The 13,795-nt window shown below is 38.6% G+C and overlaps 1 protein-coding gene across 1 annotated transcript in view; it reads left to right on the forward strand.

Moving 5' to 3' along the window:
- prim2 (DNA primase subunit 2) overlaps positions 1-13,795 on the forward strand; it is a 44,273-nt gene continuing 30,478 nt past the window's right edge. The window contains exons 1-7 of the mRNA XM_027000512.3: positions 1-79; positions 481-639; positions 772-884; positions 1,358-1,449; positions 1,909-2,029; positions 4,094-4,189; positions 4,572-4,709. Coding sequence (XP_026856313.2) covers positions 495-639; positions 772-884; positions 1,358-1,449; positions 1,909-2,029; positions 4,094-4,189; positions 4,572-4,709 — 705 coding nt within the window. The 5' untranslated portion in view covers positions 1-79; positions 481-494. The remainder of the gene's footprint in view (positions 80-480; positions 640-771; positions 885-1,357; positions 1,450-1,908; positions 2,030-4,093; positions 4,190-4,571; positions 4,710-13,795) is intronic.

Raw genomic sequence — 13,795 nt, forward strand, 5'->3', positions numbered from 1 at the left:
TCTACGTCATTTACCCGCGCTTCTTTTGCACTAGGTTGTTGGCGGGCTTCCGATGTTGGGAAGTTATACGCTGTTACGGGTATGTATTATTTTGCAACATTAATATAACAGTGTGCCTGTTCGGGTTTTGCAGTCTCTGAGTGTTTTCTTTTTTGTAAACAAGCTTTTGGGGCTCACAAGCATTGCGGATGGTCAGCATGGACAACAATGTATTTATTACTAAATAGCTGGCTAGGATATATCACTTAGGCTTATGGCTGACCAGGTCGCAAGATAGCTGTTGTTAGGAGAACTAGCTAGTTAGATTGTTTATCAGACAGCTGCAACATGCTGTAAAGTTATGCTATAAATGTACAGGGTAAGACAAACGAAAAGTTGCTACGTCGCTAACGCTAGCAATCGTGTGTCACCTTTATTCAGGAAGCTCGTTAGGTTGACGGCTAGGTTAAGAAGCTGAAATGTGCATTGACTTTCTTTTAGGTCCGGAGGTCAGCATGCAGTTCACACGCAGGACGAAGAAAGTGGCGCTGGGCTCAAATCCTGAGCTGTACGGCCACTGCCTCCAGCTCTATGGCCAGCCTCCGCTGGAAAGCGTCTCACTCGTCCAGTTCGAAACCTTCGCGGTGGAAAGACTGAAGTGTAAGTTCTCGGCACAGGGAGACCGCTTTGCTACTCCTTCAACACTTTATCGAGCTTACACCACTGAAGTAAGTTAATAATCCTTGTAATGTCAGACGTCAAGCCACCACTCGTCTGTTTTATTTTTCCAAGTGCTGAAGAGCGTGGAAAACCTTGGAGTCAGCTATGTGAAAATGTCGGACGATTACCAGAAGAAACTATCCACCGAGCTCTGTAGTCTCAACTTCCCCCACAGAACATCAGTCGTAAGGGAATAATGTGTGTTACCGTTTAGAGGGGTCTACCAGATTACACGTTTTTGTGCACCATCTCCCAGTGCACCTTTACTACGTGGCCAGTTCATGGTTCTCTGTAGTTTGTATTAAGCATTTACATTTATGGAATTTAGCTGAAGCTTTTATCCAAAGCGACTTAGTTATGACTGTGTACAATTTGAGCAATTGAGGGTTAAGGGTCTTGCTCAGGGGCCCAAAGTGGCAACTTGACAGCAGTGGGGCTTGAACTGATAACCATCTGATGACTAGTCAAGTACTTTAGCCACTGAGACACCATTGCCCAGCCTGGGGTTGGAGTAGCAACGTGGACTGTCTGGTAGATCCCAAGCCCTATGTTGAAAAACACAGATGTCATTGGCATTTTACCAAAGGTTTATAATAATATAATATTATTTTGCTGTCCAGTGATGGTGTTTATATAACATTCTGTTTTGCTAAATTAGGAAGACAAAAATCAAACGGGATCAACAGAATATGAGAAACGAAGGAAAGATCACATCTCTCATTTTATTCTACGCCTGGCATATTGCCAAACGTAAGTGTGTGTGTGTGTGTGTGTGTGTGTGTGTGTGTGTGTGTGTGGTTTGTTGAACTCATGTTAAAAACGTGAGGTTTTATTAATGGATAGTATGCACTTAATGCTATATTCAGAAAGAGGGAGTAGTTTTAATATTTGAGGCCTGGGTGGTCAGTTATGATTGCCTTGTATATAGCATAATGTGAATTCAGCATATTATGTGAAATCATGTTTGGAGCAATTTTCAATTGGGCTGTTTTGTTGCTATATATGGGAGGACTCTTGCAAGAGACCTGTGGCACAGATGGGTTTGTAGCAGTATATTTCTTTTAATGTCAGAACAGAGTTGTTCCCAATATTTTTATTTTTATTTTTAAAGCGAGTGTCATTTGACAGATTTAACCACTGGTCTTAGCTGTGACAGAAGAAACTGTTCTTATTGAGACTCAGAAGAAGGAGGCTTATATCTTGTTTCAGGGAGGATCTCAGGCGTTGGTTTATCCAGCAGGAGATGGATCTGTTCCGCTACCGCTTCAGTATCCTTTCTGCAAAGTACAAGACTGAGTTCCTGCACAGAAATAATCTAAAATATGACACGGTAAGGTTATTTCTCTGGCACTTTATTGTACTGCCTTAGACCTGAAAAAGAAGTTGTTAAAATATCATTAGACACCAGAGCATATCCTAGTCCACCTACTGTACTGTGATTTTTCCATAAGTGTTTTCCCCACTAATGATCCTGCTGGGGGACGGACATTCTAGAGATAGTAAATATCATTTATCACTATATATATAATATTTTGACCATTGAGGTTTCAATGGTAAATTGCTAAACTACTAAGTTGTTGGGGTTTTTTTGCGTTGCTGACCAAGATTGAATAAAATCTATTTGAATATAATAAATAATATATTTTGGTAGTCAAAAATAACACACACACACACACTGTAGGTTAACAGGTGTTCTTGTAGGAAGAGTTTCCTGACCAGCTTTACTCTGCATTAGGTAATCCTCCTGCAGAATAACTTATATGAACAATCATGATATATTGTAATGTTTACTTTTGAACCCACACATATCAATTAAAACACTAATGGTGGTTAAAGTGGTGGTAGTGTTAGTGATTTGTTTTTACTCATATAGTAAAAAAAAAAAATAAATTTTCTCTCTTTGCATTTGTATGTTTTGAAAGTAACCAGTTTCGACAATGCACTACGTTTACTTTGAGCAGCAGGTGGCGCTGCATGCTAATTTATCGATGACCAGTATGTTTTTTTCCCATTTTTCCAGGGAATACGTGTAAGAAAAAGTCTAGACTGAAGCACCCTCTGGTCTCTGGAGGATTTTGTGCTCACTCGTCATAAAGCAGTTCTCATTAATGACCTGTAGGAATGAATAATATATTAACATTTCAAAAAAAAATTTTAATTTATAATTTAAAAAAATCCTTGTGATAATGTAAATATTACAATATTGTGAATGTTCCCTAAAGATACATGTGAATGAGCAGAACAGTCACCATGTTTACATGCCCAGCAATAGTGTGATATTAGTCTGACTAAGACTGCTGGCCAAACTAAGCCATGATCATGTAAACAGAGTGGTCTGATTCTTAGTTGTTCCTGATGCTAGCCCCATTCAAATGTGCTTCAGGTTGATTTTATAACTGATTAGTCAAAGCCAGTTTTTGAAACATTTTGCTGCATTTTGTGCAATACCACATGCGTAATGTCACCTTTTGGTACCAAAATAAAGGTTTTATTTTAGTATCACAAACTAAGAAGAAGAAAGAATCCACATTTTTAGTGAGACAAGAAGGCAGTCCTTATGTTAGCTTTGTAGTGTGGTTTGTTTTTGAAAATCACGCGTTTCTGCTTCATTTCGTCATGATGGCATCTATCATTGTAGAGTCAGACTGCTACTTGGCCTATACTTTTCTATAGTGCATGTAAATGTCTTCAGTCCAGTTTCTTAGACTCACTAAAAGCTAGGTTTCACTGTTTTGTGCATGTAAACATGGTCATGAAGTAGAAAGAGTTTGTCTATACTCCGGATGGGAGTCCACAGCAGTGTTGCCAGATGCCTTTGTTACTCTGATTAGCATAAGACCGTATTGCACCATCATTAAGCTTCTGTCAGTAATATCTTTTGGAAACAAATCCTAATATGTTTAGTATGGCAGTTCAGGATGCAAAATTATGGAAATATAAATTTAGATGTGTATTGTCCAGCCATTATGTCATGATGGAGCTGAAGGGGCTTTGGGAACTGTTTAGTTTAACTGTTTTGAATCTGTATTGGAATAAACAGACTGGCAAGGCCCCTGACCTTACTTGACCTGACCCCTCTACCAAAATGTTTTCAAACAAATTCTAAAGTATTCGAGTGAACTAGCAATGCAATTTTGATGTAATTTCCAATGTCTAAGAATTACTTTATTTAGTTACTATAACTTGCTTTCTAGTCTATGCAAACCAGCAATTAATCAGTGAGCAATTAAGCACCTGTCAAAAATACCAACATCCCTGTTTTTTAAATACTATATCTTAACTGAAACCGTATGATGTTCCTGAGTTCTTTTCTATGCATTTAGTTTCTGAAGCCACATGAGTGTTTAAATTGGCCCTGACTCTCTGGTGAGTCTATTTGCCCTCCTGTTGGCAGATAAGCATTGAGGAAAAGAAGACCCTAAAAGATGAACTCATTAACTCCAGTTATGGAATCAGTGGAGCCACCATCGCAGAGCAAGAGTTCTACAGAGTAAGATCAAGACCACACTTAACAAATTCAAGAAATGATGTTGATTTGTGAGTTCCTTGTTACTGAGGCATGCTTTACTCTTGGATGTAAACTGATGTTTTATTCAGAAAAGCCTTCCATCGTCTATTTAAATGCTATGACTTGCATGTTTCTCTTTGAAATTAAACTGCACTCAGTTTTGATTTGTTTTTAATGCCAAAGTTGCCTGTAGGTTTTTGTTTTAAGTGGAGCAGCATATTTAAAGACTTAAGATGTCTGCCGCTGACTCAGTTGAGGAGAAAAGGCATATATTATCCATCATATGAAATAAAACAGAACTAACAGCAGTATGCGGAAGTCGTGACTCGGAGATGTGTTGGTTAAGACTTTCTCTTTGGCACAGGTCCCGTTTCAAGATGCCCTGGATTTGGTTCGGCTGAGAAAAGTCTTTCTGCAGGTCGGCTACGCTTACATTCCGCACCAGGATATTGTCACTATTGTTCTGAATGATTTCCGTACAAGACTCTCAAAGGCTCTTGCAGTAAGTCATATTTTCATTTGTTTGTAATTGCCAAAATACATATTTTTTTCCGGAACTGTACAGAACTCTCAGACAAATTCTCAAACACCAGTAAGTCATATTTTAATTTGGTTAACTGCCCCCCTCTATATATTTGAATTTTTTTTTTTTTTTTTTTTTGGTAGAACTTCAGAAAGCTTTGGCTGACATTTATCTTACTGAAAAGAAGGTGCCTCAAGCTTTGCAAAATCAGCATATGCTTTAGAAATTATGCATTTGTAGTTCTTCATCCTGTCATTTATTCACTGGATATATGACATGAAAAATTGTACGGTGTTAACTGTTTGTTTTTAAATGATGATGCTTACTGTAGATTGCAATTTGATTCCAGATGCAAATCCCACAAACTAAACATAATGCAGAATTATTGGTTGTAGAAGAGAAAGCTCAGCCAACCCCCACCCCCACCCACACACGTGAATGCATGATGGTTTCAGCTTTTTTATTCTGCATCTCCATTTCTGCCAGTATTGATACTCGATCTACAAAGTGGCTGCTTGTGACTTGTAGATGAAACCGAAATTGGCAGTTTCACTATGTAAAGTATGTGTTGTGGGGTTCTGATGCGTTATTGGTTGAGTGTTAACAGCAGTGTGATGCCAGACTACTCATTTAATTGGCTTGAATTTGCTTTGTTTTGTGGTTCTCTTTCATTAATGCTTCGTCCTCTTTGCTGTCTAACCTGTTCCGATGTCTTTTTCCTCAGTCGCTCAATTTGTTGAACCAAAGGCGTTCTAGGGGAATGTGCCATATGCAAATCGTGCCTCTGATTAAATGCAGGCGACAGAAAAGGGATTCAGGAAGAAGAGGAACTGATGCTGAAATGCAGTATCTTAAGAGTTCCTCCCTTGGACTGATTGTTGTCATATTTATAAACATGCTGTAAATAAACAAGAAGCAAGCTCTCCTCTGCAATGCTTTCCTGGGTCTCCCCTGCAATGCTTTCCTGGGTCTCCCCTGCAATGCTTTCCTGGGTCTCCCCTGCAATGCTTTCCTGGGTCTCCCCTGCAATGCTTTCCTGGGTCTCCCCTGCAATGCTTTCCTGGGTCTCCCCTGCAATGCTTTCCTGGGTCTCCCCTGCAATGCTTTCCTGGGTCACTTTCTTTAAACGAACACCTGCTTTAGAATGGTGGTGTTTTTGTAATGTAAAAGAAACTGCAGTGCACTGGAATTTATTGCCTTAGAGAAACATATTGGTCCTTTCAGGAGCCTATTTTCTAGCCCTTCCTACACTGATTTATTTTTTTTTACATTTATTTTTACTGTTATTTTTTTAAATAACTTCATGACTTCTCCAAGTGTTGGGGAGCGTGAAGTAATTAACACAATTCTCTACTTGGTACACTAAGGAAAAATCTAAAATGTGTTTTTTATTTGGGCCACGAGGCCATAGATGGAACGCATTTTTATTTTGCGCTGCAAATGATGATGCGGTTTCGTGGGTCTTAGCTAGGAATGCTTAGTGGCGAACACTGGGGCTCATGGGTCACTTTCACCTCGAATTAAACGTGTGTTTGGAAATGAGGTCTGTATAAGAGCTGGTGGTGTGGAAATCACAGAAAGTTCCTCAACCCCCGAGTTTCTGCCGAGGTAGTGATGCCCACTTGGATGCTTCTCGGTTGGTCTCGACGTTGTCTAATCTAGTGGCAGTTCTCTCTTGTCTTGATCGATAAATAACACCACCAGGTCTAGTTTTCTCTATGCAACCGTTTGTCCCCATGGCTGCTTGAAAGCAGTGAATTGTTGTTCTTTTTGGACTGGATATTGAGTGCTCTGAGTGACAAATCATAGTGTTTCAGTGAGGTGCACTGACTAAGATCAGCTTTTAGGTAGACATACTGCAAAACTGCTTTCCTCTTTGATGCCTGCCCTGGAACTATTGCTCATTAACTGTCATAATTACAGTATTTTCTACCTATGTTTATTATCTTCATGTAACGTGCCTTCCTCAATTCATGACTTGCTTTACATGTTTCAAGTACATGGCAGTGGGGACTATACATTTAGACTTCTGTATGTGCGGTTTCCACCCCCTGCTTCTGGCTGTAAGTAGGCAGAGTGTTTGAAAGCTGCCAGAAATGGATGTATGAACGTAAAATTAAGATTCTCTTCAGCTTTGCATGTTATCTCAGAGGTCAGCAGTTGACCCCAACTTCCCGTTACTGACAACACGACTCTTTTAGACAGCTACTAGTGGATATGCTTTGTTTCGGCTTCTTCCTAGTATTCATGGTAAGGTCATATGAATTACCAGGCAGAGAATTTTCATCTGTCTGAGTTTGGGGGGGAAAAAACGACATTCTACCTCACTCAGTGTGAACTCGTGTTAATGTATCTTGGCAAATGAGAACACATGCCACCTGCAGATTCTCTTCTGTGGTGCTTGGAATATTGGGACCTAAATCAAAAATGAAACATGCCAGTCTCCATATGTCGGATGACTTTTTATAGCTGGCGTGAAACGAGGCATTTATGATGCTCTGAAAAGTTTCCTGTAAAGCAGAAATCAATTGCCAGGTTTCAAATCCATTCTGACACTTGATATGGGGGTGCCCACCACAAGTTTCACTTTGTTTGCTAAATGAATAAAAAAATTTGCTTGAGAAGTTGGCAGGTTGTGGGCATGTGGTGTGGTTTGCCAGCTTTGGCAAATGGACACCAGAAACATTGAATATCTTGACACAGAATCTCTTTCCTTTTTCCAGGTAAATATTAGTCACCATTCCATTTAAACTTTACTTTACTGATTGAATTAAGTCCTTGTTGCTTTGAATAACATTGATTTGTTGCACTGATTTTAGCTGTTGTTAAGTAGAACATTATAGCTGTAAGATTTTCTTGTCGGGCAGGTCTCTAGAACACAGAAATGAAACGGTCTAATCAAAAACATAAAGCTCAGTGTTATTTGTTTTTTGCTTGCTTGTCATATGATACACGTGCACAACTGAATGTATTAAAATAATCTTCAGTTTGTTGGATTTGCTCCTGATGGTTGGTCTGTAGGATGCCAATTGCCAAGCAAAAGCTCTGCACCATGTAGAGATGTGTTGATGGACTTTGAAAAGGACATCACACCATAGAATTTGGAGAAACACAAAACATATATTTACATTTACGGCATTTAGCAGACTCTCTTATGCAGAGCGACTTACAAAAGTGCTTTGTCGTTTACTCAGAATATATCCAAGTACAGTAGGTTAGAATTAAACATACTGTAGAATACAGGGATGAATGCTGATACCTAGTGCAAAATACATAAGGTCTATCTTAAACAATGATAAGTGCTATAAACAATAAGTGCTAGAGTTTGTTAAACAACATAAACAATGCCCTACGATAAGTACTAGTGTCAGTTGTCCTTTAAATATTCTACAAATAGATGGGTCTTCACTCTGCGTTTGAAGACTGCAAGGGACTCTGCTGTCTGGACAGAAAAGCGGGAGTTCATTCCACCATCTTGGAGCCAGGACAGAAAATAGTCTCGATAGTTGTTGTCCATGAGACCTGAAGCAAGGTATTTCAAGCCGAGCTGTACTCGAGGTTCGAAATACTCGAGGTACAGATCGGGCTTTGACCATTGACCTCATGTATGAAGTGGCTGGTCCATATTAAAGTTTAGCTGTCCCCGGTGTACAAGCTGCTTGTCAAGGAAGCTTCATACTTCTATTTATAGCTGAGCAGAAGCTTTCATTGGATGTTTGTTATTCATTCCCACCTATGTGAAAGTCACTGTGGGTAAAACGATTCACTCAACACACTGGATGTCCTGTGGGGGAAAAAACCCCCTGATATAATGGGGCTTTCTGTTGGTAGAAATAATTGAGCACTGAACTCTAAGACAGAACCTGAAGGACATGCATGTTTTTTTAAACAAATTCACCCAGACAAATGTTTCCACATACACATTTATGTGTATACATCCTCTCTAGTTAGCACAGAAGTAAAGAAGGACGCGGGTCAAGGAAAACTTTTAAAGAATTCTGACAAATGAGATCTAGGTTATGTGAAGCAGAATGCCTTAAAGACAATGAGCATTTTTGTGCTTTTGAATAACGGGTGGTTGGTGGTGGGAATGCTCGCTCTGGTGCTTGGAAAAACTGCTGGGTTTCTCATGCTCAGCAGCGTCCTTTGTGCATCTAAAATGGCACTCCACACAAAAGACCTTCAATAGGCCAGTGGTCAAAAATGGCACATTGAAAGAGGTGAAAGGAAACTGTGGTGAACCGCGTGGACTAATAGGCTGGCTACAGTTAGTGTCTGACTGTAACCAGGTAGCGTGCGATAGAACGATGCCATGTTAAGTTCAGTGTATGCTATACATTTGTGCAGTTGGACGCCATGAAAACAGATTTCTGTAGCACGAAGGGGAGCTGCAATACAGTGGATATTCAGAAGAAGCTGGCATCTGGTGCTGTCTAGTCAAATCAATGAGAGATGTATCACACAAAGGGATGGTCACCACTTAAGCCTTGTCAAAGACTAAAATAGATTGTCCCTGGAGACAGCAGCCTGCAGAAATGAGGCTTAGCCATGTGCATTGACATTTGTTCTTTGAAACAACGATGGCTTTAAAAGTGTTGCTGTTTGTGTTCGTTTAAGGCATGTTTGGTTTTTTTTTTTTGTTTTGTTTTTTGTTTTTAAAGATAAAAGCTTCGGGTTCTTTGGTAAAGTACTTTTTATTTTAAAGCCTTTACCATAAAGGTGGCGGTAAGGGTTGTATAATGACTGTGTTAACAATTTTTATATTCTAGTGATGGATATGATCACATGCTTTTGTCAAGGAAAGTTAAATTATCTTGCACATTTCATACACAGTATATTCAAACTACGTATGCTGTAAGTATGAAGGACAGTTGGTTTAAACAGAGATGTTACTAATTAAAAGCAATATAGTTCAAATCAAAAATAATTACATAGAGATACTAAGTGAATAAAGTTGTGTAAATGGAGGTTCTTCGATATCTTTTTCCATGATCAAAGGCGTGTGAGGCCAGGATCCTGAAGGATGGTTGTAGTGTTCACAGTCCAGTCCATTCCTATCCTTACTGCAGTTCTGACGTGAGGGAGAAAAGGGTTTTTGCAAAGAAGTGATTACGTGGACATTTTATCTGATAACTATTTGGAAATGTACTTAGTTATTTGCTGAACATTTGAATGAAAACCCAGTGAGGAGAAAAAAGTAACTCCAGTCAAATGTTTTGAAGAAAGTAAGATACGAATCAGCACTCATGATCGGTTATGTGATCAGTCATTGGTGAGCACCGCATCTTTAAATAGTAAGAATAATTCCACAATTTAAAATGGCAAAGATAGAAAGGCACTCCAGTACTGTCCCTGACAGTTAAAATGCAGTGTCTTATCTAGCTTTCAGTTAGGTTTAAAACTGGTTCATTTGTAGTCCTGTTTTTATAATATAATATCTAAATGTTGCTTCTTCAGTGTTTACTTCAAGTTTGATTAATGAGTTTCTAGTGATCTGGAAGATTACACTATTATACTACTCGGATTATATTGCTTGAGCATATTAGATGCATTGTCTTTAAACCAATGTATTTTTATAGACCAGTAATTGTACCTTGAAGGCAACTTTGTAACATACTGATGGCCAATGTGAGGATTTAAGATTCACTTTGGCATGCTGTAACGGAGCTTTGATGGGTGCCACACACACACGGTCAACCATGCAGAAAAACCTCTGTAAAGCAGTATTTGTAAGGCTGAAAGTTACCGTTTTACATTTAATCTCGAGTCATTTTTAATTTCTGCTTTCATTTTTTAAAAGCAGCATGTGTTCTATTTAAAACTCCACCACTCTTTATTAGGCTAAACTCTTTCATAGACTCGTGCAGCACATTTTCCAAGTCAGTCAGAACAGTCTGACACATTAAACAAAAAATACTGCTTGTTATTGCATTGAGCACCCTTTTTTTAGTTCAACAAACAATTTAAATAAACACAGCATTTATATATCCTCGTTGCTTTTATCAACAGTTTTTAATGCTCATTGCTCAGATAATTACTGTCACTTTTTTTAATTTTCATTTTTACTCTGACTACATTTACAGTTCTGTATATTTGGTTAGTATGGGCTAATGCAATTTTTGTTACTGTTTCTAGGCTTTCGTGCTTGCACCCATATACTGAAAATGCCAGTTCTGCCTCTGGTCATGTGATCCATTAGTGAGAACTCTGGCAGCTGCTCCTACATCAGCCAAACCTGTCTGTCTTTTTCCAGCTGATGATACTAACATAAGGGATGAGAACGTAGATAGCTAGTTAACTCCAAATTTAATTTGCATAGATGTGATGAGATATTCCATAGCCTACGCACATATAAACTGAATAAAAGCAGTCCACGAACCGAAGTTCTGGGAACACTACAGGTCATAAGCATCTGCTAGATACATATTAGTCCATTTCAGCAAACGGACCAATATAACCAGTGTAGACCTGTTCCTGAGAGTCCAACATGGTGTTTAAGTTTTTAAGTGTAAGCATGTTTATGAGGGAAGGTGTCAGACTGTGCGGAGAATTGAACATTAATAGAACAGATGTTTTTCCAGTCTTTTGTATTTAATTGTATAACATTTAAAGCCCAATTCCATTTTACCCTTTGCACTGAACTCTTAGCCCTTTCCCCAAGTTTTTGCACATTCGTGCCTAAGGGTGGGGTGTTCCGAGTCTTGTTGGTACAGAGTGGTAAGGCAAAGTGTGGAGGTTTTTCAGAGGCACGCTCCAAACCGAGTGTTATGATAAATTTCTCAGATTGCTTTGCAAATCATAGAAAAATGGATGTGCAAGCAACCAAAGAAACCCACCAATATAAGTATTGTCTCTGTTAATAAAATATCTAAAAATTACAATAATTATCATAGGTTAATGTTGCTTCAGTGTATTGGGGTCTTTTTCCATAATTGGAATAAATAATTGACTAGTAGAATGCTGATGTTTAGCTAATGTTACATTGTTATTGATGATTTGTCTGACAGTCCTGCACCCTCCAGCAGAAAGGCATATGCCCAAAATTTAACTGAAGTTCTGCAGCGGGGTTGTTGAACTTTACTGCTCCTCTAATATCAGTGCAGACTGGCAGGATGCCCCGCAGAGAACTGCATGTAGCCTGGTAATGAAGCGGTGTTCTTTTTTTATTTGTAGACCAATTGATGCGTGAAATTGAAGTTGTGAATGACAACTGCAGACAACCACAAAAGGATGCCTACAGCCCACACGACGGATTATTACATCTGAGGATGGCATATGGGAAATGTCCAGCCAAAACCTGTCAGATCTGTTTACGTCAAAGCCATCAAGGACTACTGAGTACCCATCAGGTTCTTGAAGGGTTATCCCATTTCATAGGGAAAGATTTCAGCAGTTACCCCTTGTATTTCAGTTCCAAGGGCCTGGGGACACTGGAAAATAAGGGATAGGGGTAAAAATAAATAATGGTATTGGACCTAAGAACCTTTTTAAGAGACGTCTCTGCCTGGGTTGGACCAGAATTCTATCTGAAAGTATTTTAGTTTCCTATCCATTTTTGATTTTAGGATGGGGAAACTAGTCAGTTGTTTTGAAAACTACTTTTACAATGGTTTTCCAATCCAGAGAAGGGAGGATTTATAATGGATCGATAAATTGTTTAAAAAACGGGTGCAGTCACTTCAAGTTTTTCTTTTTAAAGAGTGGTTTAAAGATTTCAGTTTTCAATGCTCCAGGAAAATAAGCCGCCATGGTTGAGCTCATTTGTATGAGTCTGTTGCTATAGAGTTGGACATGGGGCAGTACCAAGATGGCAGGTAGGTGATTTTGAGGTGCATTAAACTGACATTTTACTGGCGTCCACACACTGGTGTTAAAGACGCAGCCTTATTTCTCGACTTGGAAGTACTAATGGCTAGTCTGATATTATGGATTTTATTACTAAAAAGTCTGCAAAGACATTCCATCAGCTGATGAGATAGCCAGTGTCAACAGTGGCCAGCAGAATTCGCAGGATAATTTCATGGTTGACAATCCTGGAGAAGCCTATTCTCTCACTTCTCATACTCAGGCTACATGTTCACAATATCAATCTCCAATCTCTGTGCATTTAATGTGTTTTTGCCATCTGTGTTCAGCATTTTTGGATTTTTTCAGTTTCACTGTGGTAGTATTTTTCTTTAGAGATTTTTGCCTTGTATTATGCAGTTTTTGAATCAGGAGTTCCACTTAAATGTTGGAATCACCTCCACGATACAGATCAATTTTGATTCACAGTTAACTAATAGAGCATCTATACATTTAGATCACTTTCATGCGAAGGTAGACATTTTGTTTTCACGATATGTCTGTGTAGTTATCTATAAGCCTTTTCTTATAACACATCTGGTTTTGATGTCTAGCAAGACTGTGCTGTCATTTTCTGTTAAATGTTGCATGTGCTCATTACTGCTGCCTGCCAGTGATGAATCATGGGGTCTGTTTGGCTTCTATTGTCATTATTCTGTCTTATATATGTCATCTTGTTGAAAGAGATATGAGCAAGAGAAAAAAGTGTATAATTTTTATTTATATATATATATATATATATATATATATATATATATATATATATATATATATATATAAAACCTTGAGAATTTTGCTTTTCTTTTTCATACTGGTTTTCCTTTGTTTTGTTTTTCTTGATTAATAATTCTCTTACCTGGCATAACAATCTTTCAAAAGCTAACAACATAATGGGAAGGAAAACGGGACGAGTCGTGTTCTATTGGCCAACTAATCCTCAGGATAAGGTTCGGTTTTAGGTGTTTGGCTTTGGCTCAAATCTTTCTGGTGAATAGTTGGTAGGCACCAGTGCTGAGAAACGTGTGGGAAGTTTTATGCACATGGATCCTTTTATTTTGATCGAAAGGACATCGCAAAAGGTGGAAAGTTTCTTTAGCATCTCTTGAGCATGGCTATTCTTGGATGACCACTCCAAAAGGATGTCCATTTTTTATATAATTACATAAAATGCTAAAGCATCGATTTAAAAATATGCTCACCAAATGTGGCTTAAATTTGAG

This window comes from Electrophorus electricus, chromosome 12, assembly GCF_041902795.1.
Source record: "Electrophorus electricus isolate QZ-2024a chromosome 12, ASM4190279v1, whole genome shotgun sequence".
NCBI lineage: Eukaryota > Metazoa > Chordata > Actinopteri > Gymnotiformes > Gymnotidae > Electrophorus > Electrophorus electricus.